At 44.2% G+C, this 25642-nt stretch overlaps 3 protein-coding genes across 7 annotated transcripts in view; 1 reads left to right on the top strand and 2 right to left on the bottom strand.

Moving 5' to 3' along the window:
* The first annotated feature begins 1874 nt into the window (after positions 1-1874).
* Positions 1875-5040, top strand: MRPS14 (mitochondrial ribosomal protein S14). The gene is made up of 3 exons (XM_082229131.1): positions 1875-2029; positions 2816-2974; positions 4856-5040. Exons 1-3 carry the CDS (start codon positions 1991-1993, stop codon positions 5036-5038), a joined length of 381 nt encoding a protein of 126 aa, XP_082085257.1. The 5' UTR covers positions 1875-1990; the 3' UTR covers positions 5039-5040.
* Positions 5041-5260: 220 nt separating this feature from the next.
* On the bottom strand, positions 5261-17125 carry CACYBP (calcyclin binding protein). 2 transcript variants are annotated; one of them, XM_082229124.1, is made up of 6 exons: positions 17012-17125; positions 13346-13541; positions 12521-12617; positions 10826-10925; positions 9473-9567; positions 5261-6340 (listed from the first exon to the last, which is right to left on the bottom strand). In XM_082229124.1, exons 1-6 carry the CDS (start codon positions 17018-17020, stop codon positions 6181-6183), a joined length of 657 nt encoding a protein of 218 aa, XP_082085250.1. In that variant the 5' UTR covers positions 17021-17125; the 3' UTR covers positions 5261-6180. The 2 variants fall into 2 exon arrangements, with proteins under 2 accessions (XP_082085250.1, XP_082085251.1); XM_082229125.1 differs by lacking the exon at positions 17012-17125 and adding an exon at positions 16870-16995.
* A 3656-nt stretch (positions 17126-20781) lies between these two features.
* RABGAP1L (RAB GTPase activating protein 1 like) overlaps positions 20782-25642 on the bottom strand; it is a 151458-nt gene continuing 146597 nt past the window's right edge. For all 4 annotated transcript variants that reach the window (XM_082229046.1, XM_082229049.1, XM_082229050.1 and 1 more), the window contains 3 exons: positions 25110-25181; positions 23609-23806; positions 20782-22202 (listed from right to left, as the gene is read on the bottom strand). In XM_082229046.1, coding sequence (XP_082085172.1) covers positions 22047-22202; positions 23609-23806; positions 25110-25181 — 426 coding nt within the window. In that variant the 3' untranslated portion in view covers positions 20782-22046. The remainder of the gene's footprint in view (positions 22203-23608; positions 23807-25109; positions 25182-25642) is intronic.

Here is a 25642-nt window from a genome sequence, read left to right as displayed (position 1 = left end):
TTACCTGAAGGGGGCAGCAACTGGGTGACCTAGACTGAACACTCACACAACATTCTGATATCATGCATAACCCCCACGTTTTGGCACAGTTAGCAGTCAAACTGAGGTCGAAGCACTGTCAAGGTGGATCTTTGCAACAGGCGATGAAAGGTTTATTGGGGGGAGAGTTTACATTAATTTTTACTGCAGGGTGAAGTTTTAGAATAATTTGCAGAGTAAGTTCTTGTGGTCTTTTCCTACATATGTTGTAAATGTTGTAGCCATTTCTACATTTGGGTGCCCTTTGCATTTAATATTCTGCTTGCGTGGTTTTAGTAATTGGATAGGTGTATCTGAATACAAATGAAAGATAATAACTTGAGAACACAAGAGAGGGTAAACAGAAATATTCACATCCAGAGGCTGAGTCATGGGAATGTCCTGAATACAATCTTGAGCACAAGCAATACTACGCTGGTCGAACAGCTTTGTGAAAATGGGCTCACATCTGAGCATCAGAACAAGCAGAATATTGCAAGCCTATGACACGAAGAGAAAATGATCATGATATGATGTAGAACCCAAGCCATTCAGGACTGTATTCCTTTTGTATTTTGCCTTTTTAGACTAAGCCTGAGGGCAGAGACTGTCTGCATACACATTTTCCAAGCACATGACTTCCCCCAAATAATCCTGGAAACTGTAGTTTACCCCTCACAGAGCTACAATTCCTATCACCCATAACAAACTACAGTTCCCAGGATTTTGGGTAGGGGCAGAGAGAAATGTTCTTTAAACATATGGTGTGTACACAGCTGCTGTCTTATTTGTGCACACCTGCTAGCTGCTCCAGGGTCCCTTTTTGGCTCAGTATTGTGCTAAAATTATTTGAATTCATTTCCAACCTGCCTTCTCCCTACAAAAAAATCATTTCGTGAAGTTCAAAGATCCCGTAAATAAAGGGGTTGGGCAGTCATGAGGCTCATGGCTCACTGGTAGAGCATCTGCTTTCTGTGCAGAAGAAGGTCTCTGCTTGAATATCCGCTGTCTCTGCAGATGTTTCCTGCCTGAAGCCCCGGACAGCTGCTGCCCATCAGTGCGGGCAATATTGCGCCCCAGGCAGGAATGGTTTCACACACCACAGGTAGCCCTGCTAGCCTGTTGCTGCAACATAAACAATAGTCTTGTAGTGTGCAGCTGACAAACGTGTATTATTAAGCTTTTGTGCACTACAAAAGGCACATTTCCTTTTATTATTCACTTGCTGTCTTCTGTTTTCTATTCTGGGAGGTTTTTTTAAGTGTTCTTGTTTGGCTGACTTTGCAAGATAATAGTTCCAAAATGTGATAAGCTGCAAGCACCTTTGCAAAGCTAAGCAGGGTCTGGTATTGCTTCAAACTGGATGGGGAGCTGTGTGTTGAGATTCCAGCATTGGACTAGGCGACCCCTGGGGTTCCCTTGAATTCTATTATTCTCAATATTAATTTTTAAAGTATATTTCATAACTTTCACTAATTTCAAATTTGTTATCCATTTCTCTTTGGGATTTGGCTCCCCGCTTTCCTTCCACGCTGTTTTTGTACTCATCCCTTTTACATACTGCATGATATCACCTATTTCACCTAATACAGGTTCCTCTATTATATCACATATTTCACCTATTAATTTCTATCATTCTCATTTTGCTTTTTCCCTCCCCGCCCCCAAACAGGCTTCCCTTCTCCAATTTAGCTCAACTTCCCGCATTCTCTCCTTCAACTGCGAGCGCACATCTCCCGCAGTATCTCTATGTTCCACTAGGCGCAGTTAGCTCCGCCCAACTACTGGCGACGCATGCGCAGTCTGCCGCGACGCCGTTGGAGGCTAGTATGGCGGGGCAAAGGGGGCGGGGCCGCGCGCTTCTCAGCCCCACCGCCGAGCCTTATACTTGAGTAGCTCCGCCTAACTGCTGGCAGCGCATGCGCAGCTTTCCTCCGCGCCGCCGTTGGCGAGCAGCATTGTGGGGCGCAAGATGGCGGCGGCGGCGGTGCTGCAGGCGGCGTCTCGTCAGGTGAGGGTCGCGGTGGCGCGTGTTTCCTCCTGGGGGGCCGCCCTTTCCCCCGCGCCGGGGTGGCCTTGGCTGCGGGTTGTCAAGTTTCAGCCCCTCAGAGACGGAGCCGCGCCTGGCGGGTTGTTTTGTGCGCCGCCTTTCTCCCGAGAGGGGCTCGAGGCGGCTGACAGATTGGGAACGTAGAAAAGGCGACAATTAGGAAAAAAAACACAGTTTGGCGCCATGAGTCCCGTCCTTTCCAGGCCTGTGCTGGGCGGGGGGGGAGTAAAGGACACGAGCGTCTCATTTCGCTTGGGTAGGTGTCAGCTGCTTGTGTTTCAGGTTGGTGGAGGTTGGGCTTGGGGGACAGAAAGCCGGGATTTCGTCCCGTGGGTTATTGGGCCCCAAACAGAAGCCCACACTAAAGTCTGTCTCTCCCCCCCTCCCAGAATAAACTCAGGAATGTAAATAGTCTTTCGCTTGGTTGCCTGTAGGAAATATTGTACTGTAGCGCCTTCTGCTAGCCAGGCATGCATTCCCCGTGAGTCACCCCATCAGGGTGCTACAAATTACAAACAATTGTGTCTCCAGGTGGGTAGGCTAGCAAATTATTTGTGGGCTCACACTTTTGTGGTCTTTCCCTCCCAAGACTAAATCTGGAAAAACGTTTGTCAGCAAATCAGGTAAAAGTATAATTAGATTTTTTAAAAGAACAGATGCACTGATGAATATCTGGACGCTTGCATCTGATTACTTGCACAAAATGTACCACACTTTGACCCCGATTTATTTTTGTTATAATAATAGATCTTCCGCATACCATGTGTTGGACAAGTAAGGGGTTATTATGTTGACTGGAGGATGGTACGTGATGTTAAGAGAAGGAAGATGGCTTTTGAATATGCAGATCAGAGGCTGCGGCTGAATTCCCTTAGGAAAAACAAAATTTTGCCCAAAGAACTCCAGGTAAGATGAAAATACTGTTTTAAGATATTCTTGATTGTAGCAATGAACCAGGCATCCCCTCCCCATCTACATCACAGATTCAGAAATATATTTTATTTCAGTATGATATAACCATTGTAGGTTATGAACAGGTTATGAATAGAATCATCTCCCGATTCATTTCCCACAGTAAATCCATTGCTTTTACATACTTTTTTAGTCATTGGTTTATCCAATTTCTATTCTTTCCAGAAGCTAAGAGTCCACTAAGCAAATAATAGTATGGAAGAAGGTAGCCAGTTGTGTGCAGTTACAGTACTACACTGAAGATCAGTTTGGAATGTAACCTACTGCTTGGGAATCCTGTAATTTTGTTTTAAGTTATTGTGTCTTTATTGTGGTGGGTTCCCTGAAGTGGCATCTATTATGCATTTAAAACCTTTCTCATTGTGTCCTTCAATTAAAAATTCCAGGCAGTTTTTTACTGGTTATTCTGTTCCAGACTGTACTCTTTCTTAAATTTAAAAGGCATAATGAAAGCTCTTTTGTTTTCTATACGCTTGTAGAATTGGTTGTTCTCCATAGTGATTCAGTCCTTTTACAAAATTCCTTTTTCTTTTTCTAAATGTATTATTGTAGGTGGTGTTTTTGTTGAGTACCTGTGTACATGTGACATTTGAATGCTCCAGGAACAAACTGCTAATTGTTAAAGAAAACAACACTTGTGTTATAGTAATTTAAAGCCTTAACCAATTTATTACAACACTAGGGCTGACCTGCCCTCCGCCATTCCTCACCCATTAACTTCCTAGACCTTCCCCTTCCCACACCAGGCAACTGCTAAGATTGCTTTTCACTTTCCCATTTCTGAAGTGGCTTCACTTCAGTTTTGCAACCCTGTTTTCTCTCGTTTCATGTCCATGCTTCTTCCCTCTCCTTTTGTGCAAGCAACCTTGCCCACAAACTTCCCACACAGTAACATCCTGAATCTACCTCCACCTACACATTGCAACTATGCACCCTTTTCATCTTCTGCCCAGGTATGAAGCCACCATCCCTTTCATCTTCCACCCTATTCCCACGCCTCCTACTCCCTCTTTTTTCACAAACCCCCTTGCACCCCCAATTTTATCTTCACTCCCTTTTCCCCCTCCATATTTCCTCATTTTTCTCAACTTTCCCTTGCAAAAAAATTAAGAAAATATGAGGATCGCTTGAAGGAATTGGTTATGTTTAGCCTGGAAAAGAAGAGACTGAGGTAGCCATTTTCTTAAGGGCTGTCACATGGAAGTTGGAGCTAGCTTATTTTCTCCTGCTCTGGAGGGTAGAACTCGAGGCAATGGCTTCAAGTTACAAGAAAGGAGATTCAGACTAAACATTTGGAAAAACTTTCTGACAGTAAGAGGAGTTCAGTAGTGGAACAGATTCGAGACACATGTTATTTTTGCCTGTGAGTTTGCAGATTACTACCTGGGGGAATTAAAGCTTTGATTTGTCACAACCATAGTGGTTGTAAAACTGCTGTTGCTGTCACATTTCCTTCCTGTGTTACTAAACTTTTAAGAGACAGTGTCCTTGTGAATGATATATACTACATGTGTCTCCCAATTTACACAGGGGTTACATTCTGGACCTCTGTATGAGTCAGTGAAATGTGCATAAATGGGAAGCACCTTAGAAAATCCTAGTGGCTTGCAAGGAGACCCTCCCCACAGCCCAAAGAGGATGTCCTCTTCAGGCTCTGCAAAGGGTCTCCTCGCAAGTCACTAGGACTCTCTATGGTGCTCCCCATTTCCAGGTTTCAGCAGATTGAATGCCAATAGATGGTGTGTAAATGGGGTGCTGCCTGTAGTAGCTCCAGGACTACCGATGGGTATTACCGCTGTTTTTTATTTGTTCCAGGAAGTAGCTGAAAAAGAGATTGCTGCCCTTCCCCGGGACACCTGCCCAGCGAGGATCCGTAATCGATGTGTTCTGACATCCCGTGCACGAGCTGTAGTGTGGCGATGGAGGTTAAGCCGAATTGTCTTCCGCCATCTGGCTGACCATGCGCAGCTCTCTGGAGTACAGAGAGCAATGTGGTGAGCCACCACCAACAAGGCTTTTCTTCAAAAAAGACAAAACTGAGTTCTATTTCAACTCCTAGGACCCGTTATATAACTTGCAGCATGTAAGGAGTCTGGAGGGGGGGGAATAGTCCCATTGGTAGAAGGGGGCAACCTTGTTTAATTTTCTCAAACCTGCCACACTTGCTCCTCCTGTACATTTAAAAATGACATGGAAAAATAAAGCAGTCCCACGCTTGGATTTTGTTTGTCCTTTGCATTTAAGGTTTGATATATAACATTACATTGTTGCAGGGTGTATATTGCTAGCAAATCTGAAAATATCACATAGACACAGAATTCAGATACACTACATAGTTACTACATATATTTTCTTCCTGACTAAGCTGCTATATGGATCGGTGCAGCTCTCACTGCCGCTAGATGGAGTGCATGGTACAAAAACAATGGCTAGGAACATGAGGGTTTAAGTAAATATAGTTATTCTATATTTTGCAATTCCTGTTAGTGGGTCTAGGACCTCAATGTCCTGTTATTTTGACTATTGCAATAATTACATTACAGCTTGTTCAGTCCATTGCTGTCCTCACTGAATATCTCCATAAGGACAGATTGGCACAAATCCTCATCAGCACAGAGGAGGAAGCCAGAGTGAAACATCAATAACCCTGCCCCCTGGAGCCTCCCAGCAATGTACTTAGCAGTCCTATTACATGCTAGTTAATCTGCATGCTTCAATAGTGCTCTTGAAATGGGCACCATCAATCTCTGAGAAAAGTATGTGAAGCTTTCTATTTCCCTTGTCTGTACATACAGATTACGCATACATGCCCTGAAACCTATTTCCTCAATGGTTAGAAGTGAAAGTTTCTTATACAGAACTTGGGCAGGTGTGGGTAGTAAGTAGATGTTGATTTCAGACAACAGACAGTTGCACTCAAACTAGCTTACTTATTTTTATCAGTTTCACGAAAAGCACTTAAAGCTTTATGGAAAAAGGGCAACACATTTGAAGGAAAAGCCTTTCTGCATGCTTTATTTCCCATCTCCAATCTGAAATGTAAAACTTGTTTTTACGCAGAAGATTATGTAAACAGCACACTTTCTCTGATCTCAGCAGAAGCCCCATACAAAAGATGTACATTTAAGATGGGTATTTGTTCAAATATCTATCGGTAAATCATCTTTGACTTGCTTTTCTCGGCTCTCAACCCAGGCTTTGTTAATTGACCTCTTCATTTCATCATCGCCTTCAGCATACATCTTTTTCAGGAGATTCATCAACCCTTCACTCGGGTCTGAGGTGTCATAAGCAGCTTTCCTAGAGCATACAAACATACAGAAAATAATTACATCACCAGTTACACACAAAGTTTGGTATGCATTAAGATTTAAATACGTACAAGTAAGCAAACAGTAAAAGAATGAGAGCTCCAATCCTAAACCTGTTTACCTGAAAGTTTTATTAAAAATCAGTGGAACATATACAGAGGGATTGTTAGGATTAAACTAAAAGCAACTGGCTGGGAGAGATGAAGCCTGGATAACTTTCAATTACTGTCTTGTTTCTCCCCACTTCTGCTTACAAGCCTCCCAACTCCCAAATATGAATCTGTGCCCTCTCTTATAATCAAAATACAAATGTTAAAAGCACCTGTCACTTGCGCTTACTATTCCTTCTGCATTACACCACACCTGCAGCCACTCTGGTAAACTATCCATATATCCACCAGGAAGCTTGTTTTGTATATTGAGAACCTTGGGTTTTGCTACAGGACAAATTACCGTATTTTTCGCTCTATAAGACGCACCAGACCACAAGACGCACCTAGTTTTTGGAGGAGGAAAACAAGAAAAAAATATATTCTGAATCTCGGAAGCCAGAACAGCAAGGGGGATCGCTGCGCAGTGAAAGCAGCAATCCCTCTTGCTGTTCTGGCTTCTGGGATAGCTGCGCAGCCTGCATTCGCTCCATAAGACACACACACATTTCCCTTTACTTTTTAGGAGGGAGAAAGTGAGTCTTATAGAGCAAAAAATACGGTAGTTCCTGAACATCTGGCATTCAACGTAGTATTAATTCCAGAAAGTGACATGGCCCTTTTGTGCAGCAAAACAAGCAACCAGGTTTTTGCATACCGTATTTTTCGCTCTATAACACGCACCTGACCATAACACGCACGTAGTTTTTAGAGGAGGAAAACAAGAATAAATATTCTAAACGAAACAGTGGATGTATGATTTTTGTGGTTCATGCTGTGGCCACAGACATGTGATCTGATGGTGGGTTTGGGGTAGCCCAATGCAAAAATCCTGAGGATCCATGTGGATCCATGCTTTGTAACCACGTTTTTGCGCCATTGTGGCCCCATGAAACAGTGGGTGCGTGTGTTTTTTGGTGCAGGCTGTAGCCATGGACATGCTATGTGATCTGATGGCGAATTTGGGGTGACCCAGTGCAAAAATCCTGAGGATCCATGTGGATCCATGCTTTGAAACCACGTTTTAAGTGGGGAGGGAAGGAAAAGCACTCAAGGGACAAGGAGCACACGTGGGGGTGTGGAGAAGGATGCTGCTAATAATGCAGAAGAGGCTCCTCTCCGGCTTTGCTCCTTTAGAACAATCAGGCTCTGCGTCTCTCCCTCCTCCCCAGCAAGGAAACCATGATAGTAACCACTCTGAGACAAATCAAGAAAAATTGCGACCAACACTCTCCCCCAACAAGCGCAGTGAGGTCAACACACACACACAGAGAGAGAGAGAGTGAACTGGCCCTAAAGTCGCAGGGCGCTGGAAGTCGCAGGGTCGCTGGGAGAGTGAACGGGAAGCAAGAGAAGAGGAAGGAGCCCTCACACACAGAGAGACACACAGAGTGTCAATTCTAAAGTCGCAGGGGCGCAGGGAGAGTGAATGGGAAGCAAGGGGAGAAGGAGCCCTCACACACACAGAGACACACAGAGTGTCAATTCTAAAGTCGCAGGGGCGCAGGGAGAGTGAATGGGAAGCAAGGGGAGAAGGAGCCCTCACACACACAGAGACACACAGAGTGTCAATTCTAAAGTCGCAGGGAGAGTGAATGGGAAGCAAGGGGAGAAGGAGCCCTCACACACACAGAGACACACAGAGTGTGGATTCTAAAGTCGCAGGGAGAGTGAAGGGGAAGCAGAGAAGGAGAACGATCTCTCTCACACACAGACACACAGAGTGTCGATTCTAAAGTCGCAGGGAGAGTGAAGGGGAAGCAAGAGGAGGAGAAGGAGCCCTCACACACAGAGAGACACACAGAGTGTCGATTCTAAAGTCGCAGGGAGAGTGAAGGGGAAGCAGAGAAGGAGAACGATCTCTCACACACAGAGTGTCGATTCTAAAGTCGCAGGGAGAGTGAAGGGGAAGCAAGAGGAGGAGAAGGAGCCCTCACACACAGAGAGACACACAGAGTGTCGATTCTAAAGTCGCAGGGGCGCAGGGAGAGTGAAGGGGAAGGAGGAGGAGAACGATAGCTCAAGCACACACACACACACACACAGCCCCTACAGTGCCTAATCCAAAATCGGACAGCAAAAAACTGCAGGCAGGGACAGAGAGCAGGGGTTAAAGCAGCTAACTCCCGCTCTGCTTCTCTCCCTCCTCCCCGGCTCCGCTAGCTGACAGGAGCCGCTTACACCCGCTTTGCTGTTTCAAAGCGAGCCACGGACTGCTCACGACTGCAGCAGATTCCCCCGCCATCTGTAGGCATTCGCTCCATAACACGCACAGACATTTCCCCTTACTTTCTAGGAGGAAAAATCTGCGTGTTATGGAGCGAAATTTACGGTATATTTAGTGGAATATTAAGTATTTGTGTTCTTGTAAGGACACAGGGAAGATTTCATTAAAAATACTGTGGCCTATTTCAGGTATGAGTAGCAAGAACCACCAGTAGGAAAAAACGGTTTCTGCAATAAATGTTACAAGCAAAGATTAAAAGTTCATTGTGTTGCAGTTTAGAAAGACATGGAATTGAGGCAGCTTAGCCCAGCAGTTCCATCGAAAAACGCATAGCTTGGATCCTGCAATCGCCCACAGGCAGCAGTTTGAAATCTGGCTTTTTTAAAAAATAAAAAAAATTAAGACATGGAATTGAATTCTATTATGAAAATGAACAAGTTCTAAATAAGATGATCTGGCAGAGCAGACTTAAAGAGATGCCTACCAGGAATACTCAGCAGACAAGATTATTGAAGTGGCACGATTTGAGCCACTAATAATGGAACCTGGATTAGACTTTTGCCTCAAAGTCTTTTGATTGCCACAACTGGCAACACTACGACAATAACTCTCAGCATCAAACACCCGCTCAACTGACAAATATTTTGAATGGATCAACACCACTTTGGGTTAACAAGCCTAATCTGCAAGTCCTTTTTTTCTACCAAACGCAACGCAACAGAAGAAGAAATAGAGGTGCACTTACTCCTTCTCCTTAGTCTCTTTTTCAACTTTTGTTAGGCACTCCCATTTTTCCTCTTGCTTTTTCCTACATAATATCAATATCATATCTGTTTTGATCTGCAAAAATAAGAAAAGCACTACAAAAAGTGAAACTAGGTGGCAGAATTACCGAACAGGCTAAGTATCAATAACTTTATTTTTAATAGTATTTAAAGAATGACAATTCAGTTATGTGAGTTAAAATATAGAATATGGACAACAGGCAGCAACAACAAAAAAGGGGCAAAATGAGCAGGAGAGATGGCGTTGTATGAGCAATTTTCACTCACATGTAAAGTATAAAATAGACTAATCCTGTGCAACACTTTTGCCAGCCAAAGCCCACCCACTGAATTTGTTGTGAAACATTCAGAATGGGGCTCGTGTTAGCAGTATGTTCATTGTCAGTAATTTAAGACAAGGTAATTGTTTTCACCAATCTGAACATTTTTTTGCGTTAATTCTCTACACAAATCTCAGAATAAATGCTCTCTTACATACAAATGTTGTTTCTCTACTAGACAGGTCACATGATTGTAATTTGAAGGTTGCGAGATACAGTATGTGCGTTCTCTTGGGTGCATCAAAAATTTCTTTCAGCTGCACCCAAGAGAAATAATCTATCCTTATCAAGTTCAATTGTTGTTGTTGTTTAGTTGTTTAGTCATGTCCGACTCTTCGTGACCCCCTGGACCAGAGCACGCCAGGCACTCCTGTCTTCCACTGCCTCCCGCAGTTGGGTCAAACTCACGTTCGTAGCTTCGAGAACACTGTATCAAGTTCAATACTGCCTGCTAAAGCCTAAGAAACCACATATATAACATGAATGAGACTAGGCCCCTTGGATGGCATCGAACAAAGTGCTTCTGCTAGTGCAGGGACTTGTGGCTGTGCAGCGTAACTCCACTCTCTCTCCCACAGCTCTCCAGAGCAGATTTAGGGAGGGGGGGAAACCATTGTGCTAATGGAAGCTCTTCTTTGGATACCTTTCATTCTTCCCAACAGACTGGTTTCTTTGTGAAAGACTCTCTCTTGTTATGTCAAGTGGTACAGCCCAGATTTGTGACCTCAGGGACAAGTGGGCCTCTGAGTTATGCAGCTGACTGTCCTCTATTGCCCAGTAATATTGAAAACAGAACATAAATATATGGGCAGGAAGCCTATCAAGAAAGGGTATCTATCCATCTTGAAACCACAAGCTACAGAACTGATGGCTCACCCCCTAGCAAGTGCCTAATGACTAATCTGCAGCTGGTAGTAACATAGGAAGCAGCCCTAAACTGTGGAAACCATAGGAATCTACAATGTTAGCATGTACTTGAAAAGAAGCGTTTACCTTCCATGAGCTGCTTTCCACAGAGATGGGTTTCAGAAGATTGTTGAATGTCATAGTGTAGTTCTTGTTATTCAGATTCTTCACCAGCAGATCAAATGATCTAGACGGAAGAAAAGATTAATCATAAAGGCACAGCCATGATCTATCAAATTCAGAGAAAGCTGACATGGAAAGGAGGGGGGGGGAATAAATTGCTCTGCACCTAAAATCTAGTATCACAAATCTAGAGTAACATATAAGGCATACCGTATTTTTCACCCTATAGGACGCACTTTTTCCCCTCCAAAAATGAAGGGGAAATCTGTGTGCGTCCTATGGGGCGAATGCAGGATTTCGCTGAAACTTGGAGAGCTTCCTTCAGGAAGCTATCAGCAAGCCTGGGGAGCCCGAGGGAGTTCCCACAGGGCTCCCTAGGCTGCGGATAGCAGAGTGCCCTGCGCTTCGGGCAGACATCGGGCAGCCCCACAAGCTTGGGGGACAGCGGGGAGGCGGAGTGCCGCCATACTGCTGTTCTCCAACCTGGTTTGGTTTCCCCTACCTGGTTTGGGGGGGGGGAAATAAAGGAAAAAAAGTTTTCCTTTATTTCCCCCCCAAAAAACTAGGTGCGTCCTATGGGGCGGAGAGTCCTATGGGACGAAAAATACGGTAACTGAAGCAAAAGAGCTCAAAAGGGAAAAACAACAATAAATACTACAAAGATAACAGAAGCGGGTAAAAGTCAAGCCCAGAGATATTCGCATTAAACTGTAAGGAAATTAGTGTGACTTTAAGACACAGTAAATAACGATTCGGTGACGCAACTGAGTTGGCTAGATGCTAATAGACAAGTCCCGTGAGGCAAAACAGCAAAATAAATTGGGTGAGGGGGGGAAAGCACCCATCAGATCGAAGTGTCCAGCAATTAACCAGAGCTCAATCAACAGAAGCAATTATGGCAAGCAGACAAGAGAAACAAAGTGGAGATGGAAGTAAGGAAAGCAGAAAAAATGGAAATGGGACTCAGAGGAGGAACAAGGAGCTGGGGGCGAAATCTAAAGAAAAAAGGCATCAAACTGAGATGTATAAATAATTATGAGAAAGCATATGGTACTTCAAAATCAAGAGGGGTAGCAACTATAATTTCAAAGAGATGAGGGTTTAGTATATTAAAGATGAAGAAAGATCCTGAAGGAAAATACATTATAATTCAGGGAACAATGGCAGGGGAAGAATACACTATAATTAATACTTCTGCTCCTAATGAAAATCTGGTGGAATTTTTTCATAAAATGTTTAAGGAAATGGAGGATTTGAATATATGGGCTATATGATTATGGCAGGAGATTTCAATATAGTATTAGATAAACAACTGGATAAGTCAAATCCTATCCCAGAGGAAAGATGTAATAACATTACAGGATTAGCAAAAATTATGAAAAGGAAAGATATGAAAGATGTCTGGAGAGTGATGAGGGGAGGAGATAATAAATTTTCTTTCTTCTTACCAATGCATAAGACCTATTCAAGGATCGATTATATCTTCGTTTCAAAATATATTCATATACCGTACATCAGTTTGCGAAGAAAATTTAATACTTGGGAACTATTTCACTAGCTTCTGAAACATCTTAATATGGGAACAAGCAGCAAAGGACAAACAAAGCAAGAAATGATTCAAGACAATCTGTACTTCCTGGCATTTAATGAAACACCCACCTTTCTGTGAAGTGCACCTTCACATTCTCAGCTGGCAGATGCTGAACTCCACTTAAAGTGATGTAGATTTTCAAAAATTTATCTGACTGATCCCAAGCTAAAGGGATTAAAAGAAAGCTGTATTTATTACATTCATTCCAAACTGCTCTCCCTAGGTGATGATCTTAGTGAGCAATTTCTTCATCTTCTAAGATTTTAGCAGGCACTGCCCACACCTCTGCAAACAATTCTGGCAACCATGAGGGCTAGAAACATGTTTGTTTTTAATGTAAACTGGGTGGGTCAGGTGAGGGAAAAGAGGGGCAGCAGCTTCTCCTCGTCGTCTCCTGCCCTCACTTTTTTCCTCCTAGAAAGTAAGGGGAAATGTCTGTGCGTGTTATGGAGCGAATGCCTGCGGGGGGGGGGATCTGCTGCAGTCGTGAGCAGAGGATCCATGGTTCCCCTTCCTTCCCTCCTCCGTGGTTACAAAGCATGGATCCACATGGATCCTCAGGATTTTTGCATTGGGCTACTCCAAACTCACTGTCAGATCACATGTCTGTGGCCACAGCATGAACCACAAAAATATTTCGTTTAGAATTTTTTTCTTCTTGTTTTCCTCCTCTAAAAACTACGTGCGTGTTATGGTCTGGTGCGTGTTATAGAGCGAAAAATACGGTATATCAATCTCTGCACAATAACCCACTTTTACATATATAATCCAACCTATGATTCATGGATTAAAAAATTATATACACTGGCTGTGATGCTAAGCAGTTTACTAGATGTTGATATTCTCTTGAATCTCTTGTATTAATTCAAAAGGTATGGGTGGATCAGACCTACCATAATTGTTGATTTTCACTGTGTATCCTGTTGGAGGTGGTCTTTCTTCTTCAGATGTTTCTGCTTTTATTTTGCTTGGTAACTGGTTCTTGATTTCTCTTTCTATCTTATTCTTTTCTGACAGCAACACATCATGAACTCTCTTTCTTGATGCTTTTTTCAAAAGCTCTTTCACCTCATCTAAATCTTTATGTAGCTGGATGAAACACACAGAGCACACAAATCTGTAAGCTGCCTTGAAAGCAAGTTCTGATAAAGAATTAAAACAATCCATAAAGTACAATCAAAGCACAAAGTGCAGCACAGCAAACAGTTAAAACCACAAAAAGCACATTAATGAAATAACTTAATCAGGCCAACTAAAGTATCGCAAAATATCGTTCAAATTTTTGGCATTTCCACAGAAACCATCCAGCCTGGAGAACTTGCAAGCTTGCGCATTATTTTGTGTTATTTTGTTTGGTCTAAAAAGATATTCCTCCAATATAGATATTGACCATTTTGTATGGGTCGACACTAAACATTTTAAAAATGAAACTAGATTCTATTGTCATTTAAAAGACGACATACTGAAAAGTTGTGAGGAAGACAAGAGGTGAGACACCACTACTGGAAAGTTCCTCTCTATAGTTAGGTAAAGGTAAAGGGACCCCTGACCATTAGGTCCAGTCATGACCGACTCTGGGGTTGCGCGCTCATTTCACTTTATTGGCCGAGGGAGCAGCTTCCGGGTCATGTGGCCAGCACGACTGAGCCGCTTCTGGAGAACCAGAGAAGCGCATGGAAACGCCGTTTACCTTCCTGCCGGAGCGGTACCTATTTATCTAATTGCACTTTGAAATGCTTTTGAACTGCTAGGTTGGCAGGAGCAGGGACCGAGCAACGGGAGCTCACCCCGTCGCGGGGATTCAAACCGCTGACCTTCTGATCAGCAAGTCCTAGGCTCTGTGGTTTAACGCACAGCGCCACCCGCGTCCCTTCTCTATAGTTAGCAGCTGACTAAATTCAGAAGATCAGGCAATCTGGAGCATAGCTGTCAACGTTTTCCTTTTTTTGCGAGGAATCCTATTCGGAATAAGGGACTTTCCCTTTAAAAAAGGGAAACGTTGACAGCTATGATCTGGAGAAGAGACGTTAATACTTTCACTCAAGAAAGTAACAAATGCTGGAATCGATGTCAGAACAGATCTTTTCCATGCTATCCTTTACAGTCAAGCAGGAATGAATTTGTGCCTTCTGATTCCATGTAACACTAGACCTCTCTTCACAGTTTGCCCTCCCTGCCTAAATGCACGAAGGGGTGGGGGTGCGGGAGTGCACACCTTTTCACCCTGCTCCTGATGTCACATGCTCCCCAGACCCTTCACACTCACTTTTGCATTGAGTGTGACATTTGCAGAGGGCACACCATTACAGGGCACCAGGTTCTGAACAAAAGGGAATCCTACACAATCACAGTATCTGTGCATGTTGTCCTGCTCTTGCCATTGTCCTGCTCACTGTAGTAGGTGGGGGGTAAGCAGGGCCAATAGAACATGCAATATTGAGAATGTGACCAAGAAGCACCATCCCACATAATAATAATAATAATACCACCCTTATTGTTAATGTACAACCTGTGTACAATGAAATTAATCGAGCCTCCCCCCCCAACACTCAATCTCATTGCACTCTATGTGCTTGTTGCACAACACACCAACCCTGAAAGTCAGTTGCACTATATTATTTTCCATTCAGCAGCCTAACAACCCACGGATAGAAACTGTAAAAAAGCCTGTTGGTACGACTGATTATACTTCTATATCTCCTGCCCGAGGGTAGAAGATTAAAGAGGTGCTAGCTGAGATGTGAATCGTCCCTGAGAATTTTTTTCGCTCTCCTAAGGCAACGATCCCTTGCGATGTCATCTAGCGGGCTCAGAGGACAGCCCATGATATCACGTGCTGGGTTCACCACCCTCTGTAAAGACTTTCTGTCCGTGGCTGTCAAGCCAACGTACCACACTGTGATACAACATGAGAGGACACTTTCTATTGTGGACCGGTAGAAGGAGGTCATCAATTGTTGTTTACTTCCCCCAAATTTATTTCTCAGCTTGAAGGACAACTTCAGCGATTCCATAGGTCACCATTCCACAGTAACTGCAGCAAGCCCTAAGAAGTCCAGGGCATCGTGCATGGCTAAGGCAAGATTCAACCAGAGACAGCCCAGTTTTATTGCTAGCTGTTTGTCAAGTCACGCAGAGCCCTTCCAAACCCGTTCACAAGTTTCTGAGCTATATATAGCTCAGTCAAAAGAAATAAATGAAAAAGCAGCATCTTAAAGGGTGAAAAATTATTTAATTATTAATTACAGGTATACCCCACCTTCTTTCCTCCCCCCCCCAACGCAAGGAGCTCAAGAAGACGAACGTAGTTCTCCTCCCACTTCATCCTCAAAACAACAACCCTGTGAGGCGGGGGGGGTGAGAGCCAGTGAGCAGCCCAAGGTCCCAGTGTTCGAAATTCCCTAGGCGCCAGGCACATTTTGCTACTGGTGTGGGTCCAATCATATCTAGAGTCATATCTTGGTTCTTGAACAGAATCCGTTCAACTTCCTAAAACCAAGCCGTGGCTTCTGATTGGCTACAGGGGCTTCCTGGACTCAAGCAGAAGCAGCACTGGACGTTCGGCTTCCAAAAAACGTTTGAAAACCCAAACACTTACTTCCAGGTTTTTGGCATTCAGGAACTAAAATGTACGAGTACCAAGGTGTTTGGGAACCAAGGTACAACTGTACATGGAGATGTCTGGGCACCAGGTTGGCAACTGACATGTGTCAAGCCAGCTGACATGTGCGGCAAAAGATGTACGTTGTTATTGTTATTAGCCTTTATTGGCATAGGTTTAAACAATAAAATCGCAAAATCATCCAAATGCATTGATAATCCAAACACATACAATATATAAAAGACTAGATAGCCACCACTGAATAAACCAGGCAGCTTTAGATTTAGCTTTAAATATTTTGTCTTGTCCTTCTGCACTGCTGCGCGAATCATGGACATCTTAGTCCTCCATCATCCCATCAAGGAAAGTAAGTGCATGGCTGAGTACAAATGACACTGCAGCAACCTTTCCACAGGCCTCCCAAATGGAGCTCACAGACCACAGTTCTTGCATCCTGGGACAAGTGAATCATTGTAAGAGCAAACTACAATCAAGCAATGTAGCTGAGATAACAGAATCCTAGAACTGGAAGGGACCCCGAGGGTCATCATGTCCCACCCCCTGGCAAATACACATTCCGTTGTGGGGATGGTCACGCAGGTTTAAGGGGCCTTTGGGTGCCTAGCTTATATATATCTGAGTTTCTAGCACCCCGGTCCCTCCTAGCCCCGCCTTTCCCCCAAGGCGCCCCCATCTGGAGCAGAATCCCCCTTCTGGGCTTGGGGAGGCCTCGGTGTCGCCGCCCGGCCTATTTCGCCTCCTCGCTTTGTCCTATTTCGTCTCGTTCCTCTCCCTTCCCACCCGCCTCTTTTGTACCATTCCCAAAGGGGTCCTTTCTCCCGCGCTCTGCACATGAGCAGGAGCCCCCTCCTTCCTCCCTCTCCGCCCCGTCAGCGGCCCCCGCCGGTCCCCTCGAGGCGCCCAACGGCCCTTCTTCCCCCGCCCGCCTCCGCCTCACCTCCTCCATGGCTGGAACAGGGGCCCCACCAAGCCGACTCGCGCACGCGCATGCGCCGCCCAGCACCGCCCCCGCCCCGGAGGAGACGCGTGGCTCGCCCAATCAGAACCGCGCCGGCCGCGCTGCTCTCATCGTCCCGTCCCACCCCCGAACTTTCTGACCTTAATCGTCACTGCTCCGCGCCCAGCCCAGCCAATGGTCGCAACACGCCCGTACAGGAAGCGGAAGAGGGAGAACTCTGGGAGGGGGAGATGGAAACGGAAGAGGCGCGTCTCGTTTTTCTGGATGCGCAGTTTCCGGGTTCAGTTTCGGAGAAGCCGTTCTGTTGTTTTTTCTGCGAGGGCGAAAGCGAAGGCTGCCTGTTGAATTATAGTCATATAGAATTTATATATTCATTTATTATAGATAGATAGATAGATAGATAGATAGATAGATAGATAGATAGATAGATAGATAGATAGATAGATAAGGTAAAGGTAAAGGTACCCCTGCCCGAGCAGGCCAGTCTTGACAGACTCTGGGGTTTGTGCGCCCATCTCACATTTATTGGCCGGGGGCCAGCGCTGTCCGGAGACACTTCCGGGTCACGTGGCCAGCGTGACAAAGCTGCATCTGGCGAGCCAGAGCCGCACACGGAACGCCGTTTACCTTCCCGCTGGTAAGCGGTACCTATTTATCTACTTGCACCCGGGGGTGCTTTCGAACTGCTAGGTTGGCAGGCGCTGGGACCGAACGACGGGAGCGCACCCCGCCGCGGGGATTCGAACTGCCGACCTTTCGATCGGCAAGCCCTAGGCGCTGAGGCTTTAACCCACAGCGCCACCCGCGTCCCATTAGATAGATAGATATTGCACTTCTATTCCCAGCTCTTTCTCCAAGGACCGCAAGGTGGCCTGCGTGGCTCTCCCGCCTTCCTCCTCCATAGGATAATAGAATTGTAGAGTTGGAATGGGCCCCTCAAGAGTCATCTAGTCCAACTCCCTGCGATGTAGGAATCCCCACAACTCCTCTGTTGGAAGATCAGCCTGAGGCAGTGACTGTGACCCAGGGCCACTCCCAGTGAAGCTCGTGGGCAGAGAGGGAGGATTTGAACCGTGGTCTCTACCAGATCCTAGTGGAAACGCTCTTAACCGCTTGAGGTCCTTAAAAAATGTTTTTTCCCACCCCACCGCCCTACTTTAAATATTAAGTCCCCCACAATGGCAAATAGAGTCCGTTGTACCTCCATATTTCAGAGGACAAGAAGGAGCAGTGGTGGCTGAGGAAACGTAAGAATGTAAGGAAAGCCAGGCTGGATCAGCAGCTGCAGATGAGAAATCTGTAATTGCATTCAGCCCAGCATCCTGTTCTGGCAGTGGCGGATCAGATGCCCCAATGGGAAGCCCACAAGCAAGATCTGAGCACGAGAGCACGTTCTTCCCTTCTGTGACTTTCAGCAACACATTCAGAAGCATTGCTCTGTCTAGCTGTGGAGGCAGAGCATAGCCACAATGGCTACTAGCCATCAATAGCCTAATTCTCCTCCATAAATTTGTCCAATCCTCTTTTAAAGCCATCCATGTTGGTGGCCATCACTGCCATCCACATGACCTAGATTGACAGAGGTTGAAACTGGAGTGCTGTTTGACTGGGTAAGAGAGACCACCATTATTCTATATTTAGCAACATCCAGTATACCTTTGCCAATCTGCTGCTCTCCAGAGGTTTTGTACTAAAACATCCATTGAAACTCTTCCTGTTCTAGTTGGCAAATACTTCTATGTAATGTAAGGCATAATTTTGTACATAATCAGACTCCCAGTTTTAAATATATATTTAGTAAAGGAAATGCGGGCTCTGGGGCTGCAAAAGTGAACTGTAAGGGTGGGGAGAATTAACTCTTCCACAATGGATTGGAAAAAAAATAATTCACAGCTTCCTTTCCATTTCAGCCTTCTGGAGTCTTATTTCTCCCCCATAGGTGAGAAAGTGGGCAGGGGGGATTTTACTACAGAAATGCCAACCAAGAAAGGATTGATTTCACTCCCACCTGCATTTCTTCCCAAATCTTCCCTCACATACAAATGTAAGGCTGTCATCGCTCAGCCCCCATTAGAGGATTTGAAGCATCTCATCACAGTTCTTGATTTGCCTGGGCTGGGGAGGAGAGCATAAGAGAAGGCAAGCTGAACAGCAGCAGAGGTTTGAATAAAGGAAACTCAGAGCAGCAGTTATAAGGAGAAAAGTTTGTGGGGAGCCCTAAAACCTTATGATTAGCTGCCGCAAGGATTCAGAAAGGCAGAGTCTGTTATATATTCCCTGCTGTTACAGTCTTAATTGGTTTGGGAGATGGACCCTATAGGCAAATAAAGAGATTCTCAATGGCACAAGATCTGGTCCACTCCTCCTCCAAGTCCACTAGTTTTTAACACAGGTTCAGCTAGCTCATATTGTAAGAGCCAGCTGCTTCTTATGGTGGCAGGGTTTTAAGGTTCAAGGTACGTATTGGCATATGTGGTAGCGCTGTAACTATGTACACAAGTTCTGGACGCTGGTGGTAAATTGGTGTTATTGTTGGCAAACAGGTCACCGTGGACGCGAAGTTGTGTTTTTTATCTATTTCTGATGGTGCCAATGCTTACTTCTCTGTATCTGTTGGTTACTGCTCATTTAGTGATCTCTCAAGAATGGAAGGACATATCCTGTTACTCTCTGAATTTGTGGATTTAAAAGTCATGCTTATTGCCATTTCTGAAAAACTGACTCATAAAATCCTTGCTGCCAGAGGTCATGCAGACTCCTCAATTTCTTCTGCTTGGGACTGTTTCTACTAAATTTGAGTTTATTTGGCATTAATGATTATTTGATATGCTTTGTATAAATATGAACCTTATATTTCACTCTGGAATATATATTATGCTACTGATTATTATTCTGTCATCTTGTTTTTAATTCCTCTTGCTCTTAAAATAATACAAGTTATTCAGGGAAGCAAACTTATTTGACAGAATGCCTGGTTTTAATAATTATTTTAACTGTGTTACGTATCTTTTTTTGTAACCACTTAAACTTCACAAATAAATAATATTCACTTGTATATACCCTCCCACAGTACATACTATTCATAAAAAACAACACCACAACCAGATGTGGTTGCTAACCACAGTATTAATATGTTTGGTTTGGCCCTCAGTTATCATGAGCAAGTCAAATTTTGCATTATAGTGTTGAAAACCCCTAATGGCAAATACTCCTAATGAAAACTCCTAATGGCAAAGCAATGACAAACCTAGACCGCATCTTAAAAAGTAGAGACATCATCTTGCCAACAAAGATCCGTATAGTTAAAGCCATGGTTTTCCCAGTAGTGATGTATGGAAGTGAGAGCTGGACCATAAAGAAGGCTGATCGCCAAAGAATTGATGCTTTTGAATTATGGTGCTGGAGGAGACTCTTGAGAGTCCCATGGACTGCAAGAAGATCAAACCGATCCATTCTGAAGGAAATCAGCCCTGAGTGCTCACTGGAAGGACAGATCCTGAAGATAAGGCTCCAATGCTTTGGCCACCTCATGAGAAGAGAAGACTCCCTGGAAAAGACCCTGATGTTGGGAAAGGAGAAGGGGACGACGGAGGACAAGATGGTTGGACAGTGTTCTTGAAGCTACCAGCATGAATCTGACCAAAGTGCGGGAGGCAGTGGAAGACGGGAGGGCCTGGCATGCTCTGGTCCAGGGGGTCATGAAGAGTCTGACACGACTAAACGACTAAACAACAACAACAATGGCAAAGTGAGCATCATTAAACTTTATTGTAGAGAACTGACTGATAGGCTATTGCGTTAATTTGGATTAAAATCAGCACAGAACAATGTCCCAGGAACACTTTTCATAACATGGAAACCAAGTACATAACCAACTTCTTATCCAGTAGTGATGTTGGCCTGTGAGACATTATTATACACATTACACATAATAAAAAAAATATTTCCATCAATTTAAGCAATAGTATAATTCTCCATGAAATAAGCATTTCTATAAACATTTTATGTTAAATTCAAAAATGTAACAAATGTTTTTTTTGCACTTTAGAAAGATATAAAACAAGTATGATTTCCAGACAGACACAGGAATCTTCTGAAAAATTTGTTCTGCCAGTCAAAGGTGAAGGTCACCTTCCATCAAAGCGTTTTGGACACATTTTACCAGGACCAAGAATGTCTTCTACACAAGCCCTGTGCAAAAGAGCAAAGGATGCAATCCACTAGGAAGTTCACCTCTGCTAGCTTCGATTCATTTTGAAGGTGAGCGCTCCAAAGAGCTTTTGTGAGATGTGCCCCAAGTCTGCTGATTGGCAAAAGAGAACAGAGGTATGGGAAAGAGCTGTTTCCCTTATTTGCAATATATGGCATAAGTTACGGAATGCTTAAAGGCAGCATTAAAGTAGATGTGGTTTTATGCATGTTCTCGTTTAGTAGCATTACAAGATTATTATTTTTTTAAAATTACTGTTGTTCCACTTGTTATAGATGTGGCCTGAGACTCAGGCCTTAAACAACAGGTGCATCTTGGCAGGGTACAACAATAGCTGTAAACCTTTGAACTGATCTACCAGGAAACGCTCCGGCATTATAATAAATGTGCTTTTTCTTCATTATTTTACCCTGCCCTCTCTCTCTTCTCCCAAAGTGGGGGGAAACTGTCTTATAAATAATTATGAATATTTTTTAGCAACATATGAAACACATAGTTCTGAATTATTTGCTCCCCATACTTGAACTTCTAGGCATACAAAATAACATGTAAAATATGAAGGTACCAGGATGTGGCAAGGCAGCTGGGAACGAGTATTCCACATATAACAGGATTCTTTAAATAACTTCCCTTCGGAAAGGGCCACATCAGAACAAATAAAAGACACTGAAGGAATTGGTTTACAGGCTGGCTCTCCTGCCTGTCTCCTGCTTCCCCCTTTGAACAGGTGCTATTGGGTGAATATCCAAGGGGTTTCAAGCTGCTTTGTCCATTGTGCTCTTGGTGCTTGGAATCCAGCTGGAACTATGTGCTGCCCTCTTTGGGTGACGACGACAGCTGAGCCTGCTGTAGTGGCTGTGTGCCAGTAGCTGTTTTGATAGAGTTCAGGGTTTTGCTAAACCAAGAGTTCTTGGCAGCTTGGATTTCACTCATAAGTGCTCCTCTCTGGTGTTCTAGCTCCTGTGAAATGAAAGCAGTCCGGTGCTGATCAGAGAACTATTCAGCAGGGCTTAGACATTTGAGTCATGCTTTGCTGAAATTAACCGGTTTAATAAAAATTGTTCCCAAGTTTATGGATAATTGTCTATGTGATAAACACAGCAACAACATATATCTGCTTACATTACATTACAATGTAATGTAAGGTGTACTGGGTGTTAGGGGAGAGGTATTACCTCTGGTGAGGGACACATTGTGCTCCTTTGGGGTAGTTTGTCTCCCTTTGGTCCCCACCCTGCACTCCGCTCTCACCTGTGGCTCTGGAAGCTGTCAGCGTGTGACAGTGGTCACACCCTGGAAACGGCTTTGACTGATCAGCAAGTGAAGCTGGCTGATGGGTCTTAACCCTAGGGACTTCCGCTGCATGGAAAGAGGCTCTAGCAGATTGAGTGGACAAGACCAACAGTGGTTCAGCGGTCGGAAGGAGGTTTCTACATGTGCTGTAGAGGCAAGTGGGGCATCAACCTGGAAAGGTAGCCCATCTAGGAGAAGGAAAACTCTGGTCCTAAACCTTCATTGGCCTGTGGGATATCTTTGGGAGAAGAAAAGGCTAAGGAGTAAACCCTACACAAATCCAGTGGAGTCTCTAAATCAGTTGGATGGTGCCTTCTACGCCTCCTGGCAACTCCTGCAGCCAAGCTGGGGCCAAACGTATCGCTCTGCTTTCCTTTGGACCATATCAGCGAGGCTGAAAGGGAGTTCTTGACATCTGGGCAGCCCAGGACCTCCATCCACACTGCCCAGGCTTGCACCCCGGGGAGGTCACTTCAGTGCTGCTAATGTTTCGGTTTTACTTCACTTCCAGAAGTGCACTCCATTGTCTCTTGAGACAGGTGGATGCCAGCAACAATGTAATTGTGAGTTGTACGGTTTTAATTTTTAAAAAGTTCAGTGTCAATCCTTCTAAAGATTATTATGAAAATCCTTCTCAACAGATTTGCAAGGAACAATTAAATTAAAAAAAAACCCCAGAACCCCTTCTCTTCTAATGAAGCAAAGACAAAGCAGCCCCCCCTGAAAATTAACAGAGGAATCCAAATGGGGACTAGACTGCTGTGGATTCCCCACTGCACCCCCAAAGCCCTGCCAGCAATTGACGTGCAGAATGGAAGGGGTAGATTATTCCTCTGTGTCACTACACCAGGGGGATGAAGCAGTTTTGGATTCAGTCACAAGATTCTCATCACAGGAGTCCCACCAAAGAAAGCTTCATTGTCAATGAATACGTTTGCCTCAAAAACATGCTATCTGTCCCTCCAATACAGCTAGATGGGTAGAAAAGGTATAGTTCATTTTTTACCATATCAAGAGATGCAACAACAGCCTATTTTCAGCAATGCAGTACAGCATGCATAGAATGACGTTACCTGTATTTTGCATTTGGCTTCCACAAGTTGAAGTTTGGTCTGTGCCAGGTCCAGCTCCATCTCTCTCAGCTGCTTTTTAAGGGCATCTTTCTCATCATCTGTGTCTGTTCTTGGGCTCTCTCTCGGTACAGCAGGCACTTTCAATGTCCCCTCTTTACTGAATATTTCACTACAATGTTTGCAAGCCATCACCTTACCCTGAAATAGTCAAACCAGAGAGTCAGTTGATAGTTATGATATCAAAGAGGCTGCTCACTATGCTAGGGTGATGTTGTGAGTTGCAACTACAAAGTCGCTGGGCAGATATGTGGCTCTTCCCGGCCAAAAGGATACCAGAAGACAACATATTGTAAAAAGGTGTAACATCATCTGGGACCAGTTTGGCATGAAAATCTGAGACCTCAATACATTGTTGGTGCCAGAGACTGGCCATGTCCACTTTCAGAAAACTAAATCATATTCACATCACACATTGGGTGGTATTCTGCTTGGGTGAATTTCTACTTGCTCAACTTTCTCCCACTCCAGGCACATTCTGTCTTAAAAATTTATCTGTGATCAGAACCCTTATTAAACAGACGAAGATTTCTAAGTTTATTCACAGAATGCACTTAGAAGCCCACTTCAGTCCTTAGTGAAGAACATGTGAAGGTCTGAAGAGGTGCTGGATGTCTTTAAGGGTACGTGTGTGTGCCCTGCCCACAAATAAAGCACTCCTGTGTTCAGGTGAGTGTGACAGAAATCATCAATGAATCTACCAAGGCCTCTTCCAAGTATTTTTTTGGCAGGTCAGCCTTTCCACATTGGAACTTCTACACCTTTAACTGTCAGACAGAATAATTAAAGCAGACAAAACTTTTCACAGTACTCCAGGGCTTTGAAGAGCTGCACCTTTACCTAGGAAACCGCACAGCTGTTAAAAAGGTACATCCCATGTGTAATATAAATATCTAATTAACTGCATATTCAACAGGCAGTCATTGATTATACTGTGTTGTGGTAATAGTTCCTGAACGGCACAGCTCAGATCACAAAATGATCCATGCATTATTATTTTTTTACAAAGAGTTACACTGTGATGTTAAAAGCCTTTTCAAAAGAGTTCTGCCGTCGTTGCCCTCTGCTGAAATGCCACCAAGGCCTTCTTTTTGCCAGACAGCCAACCTATAGACCAGGGGTCAGCAACCTTTTTCAGCCATGGGCCGGTCCACCGTCCCTCAGACCGTGTGATGGGCCGGACTATATTTGGGGGGGGGGGAATGAATTCCTATGCCCCACAAATAACCCAGAGGTGCATCTTAAATAAAAGGACACACATTCTACTCATGTAAAAACACACTGATTCCCAGACCGTCCATTGGCCGGATTGAGAAGGTGATTGGGCCGCATCCGGCCCACGGGCCTTAGGTTGCCCACCCCTGCTATAGACCTACAATTGTTAATAATAACACTCAAAATACTATTTTGAGGTAGATGCATGTCAGACTCAGAGTATTCTCACCTTTAGCACCTCAAGTTCCTCTTTATTGGCTGCCTGCTGCTTCTCCAGCCTGCTACTCAACTGAGAACAAATCTAGGAGGAGATAATTTTTAATAACATTTATTCTCAAGGAAAAAGAAAATTTAACATATTTAACCAAGGTGTTGACATTTCCTCTTCTTTTAGCATCTTGAAAGCCTTTACTCTGTCAAAGGTCAGTCGAAGTGATTAGGATACTAGAGTCACTTCCAGACTATCAGTATTTTGGGGGAGGGATTCAATCGCTTACCAGAAATTTAGGCTTGCACAGTTAAAATGGATTAAAGTTTTCTGTCACAATAGATCCACTTTTTAAAAAGAGGTGACTTTTTGCAGTTAAGAAAGTGACAGAGAAATTCACTCAAAGTTTGGGATAAACAATTGATTAATGGTGAGATGTAATGGGCAAGCAAATGAGGATGAAAGCAGGATGATATGCTCCCCCTTCCCAACAAATCAGAATAGATATTCTGTAAAGACCAGGTGAGGATGAATGCTTAATGAACAGGTAGTGT

The sequence above is a fragment of the Podarcis vaucheri genome (genome assembly GCF_965113315.1).
Source record: "Podarcis vaucheri genome assembly, chromosome: 6".
NCBI lineage: Eukaryota > Metazoa > Chordata > Lepidosauria > Squamata > Lacertidae > Podarcis > Podarcis vaucheri.
The sequence above is the reverse complement of the archived record's forward strand: the minus strand, read 5'-3'. Positions and strand labels throughout refer to the sequence as shown.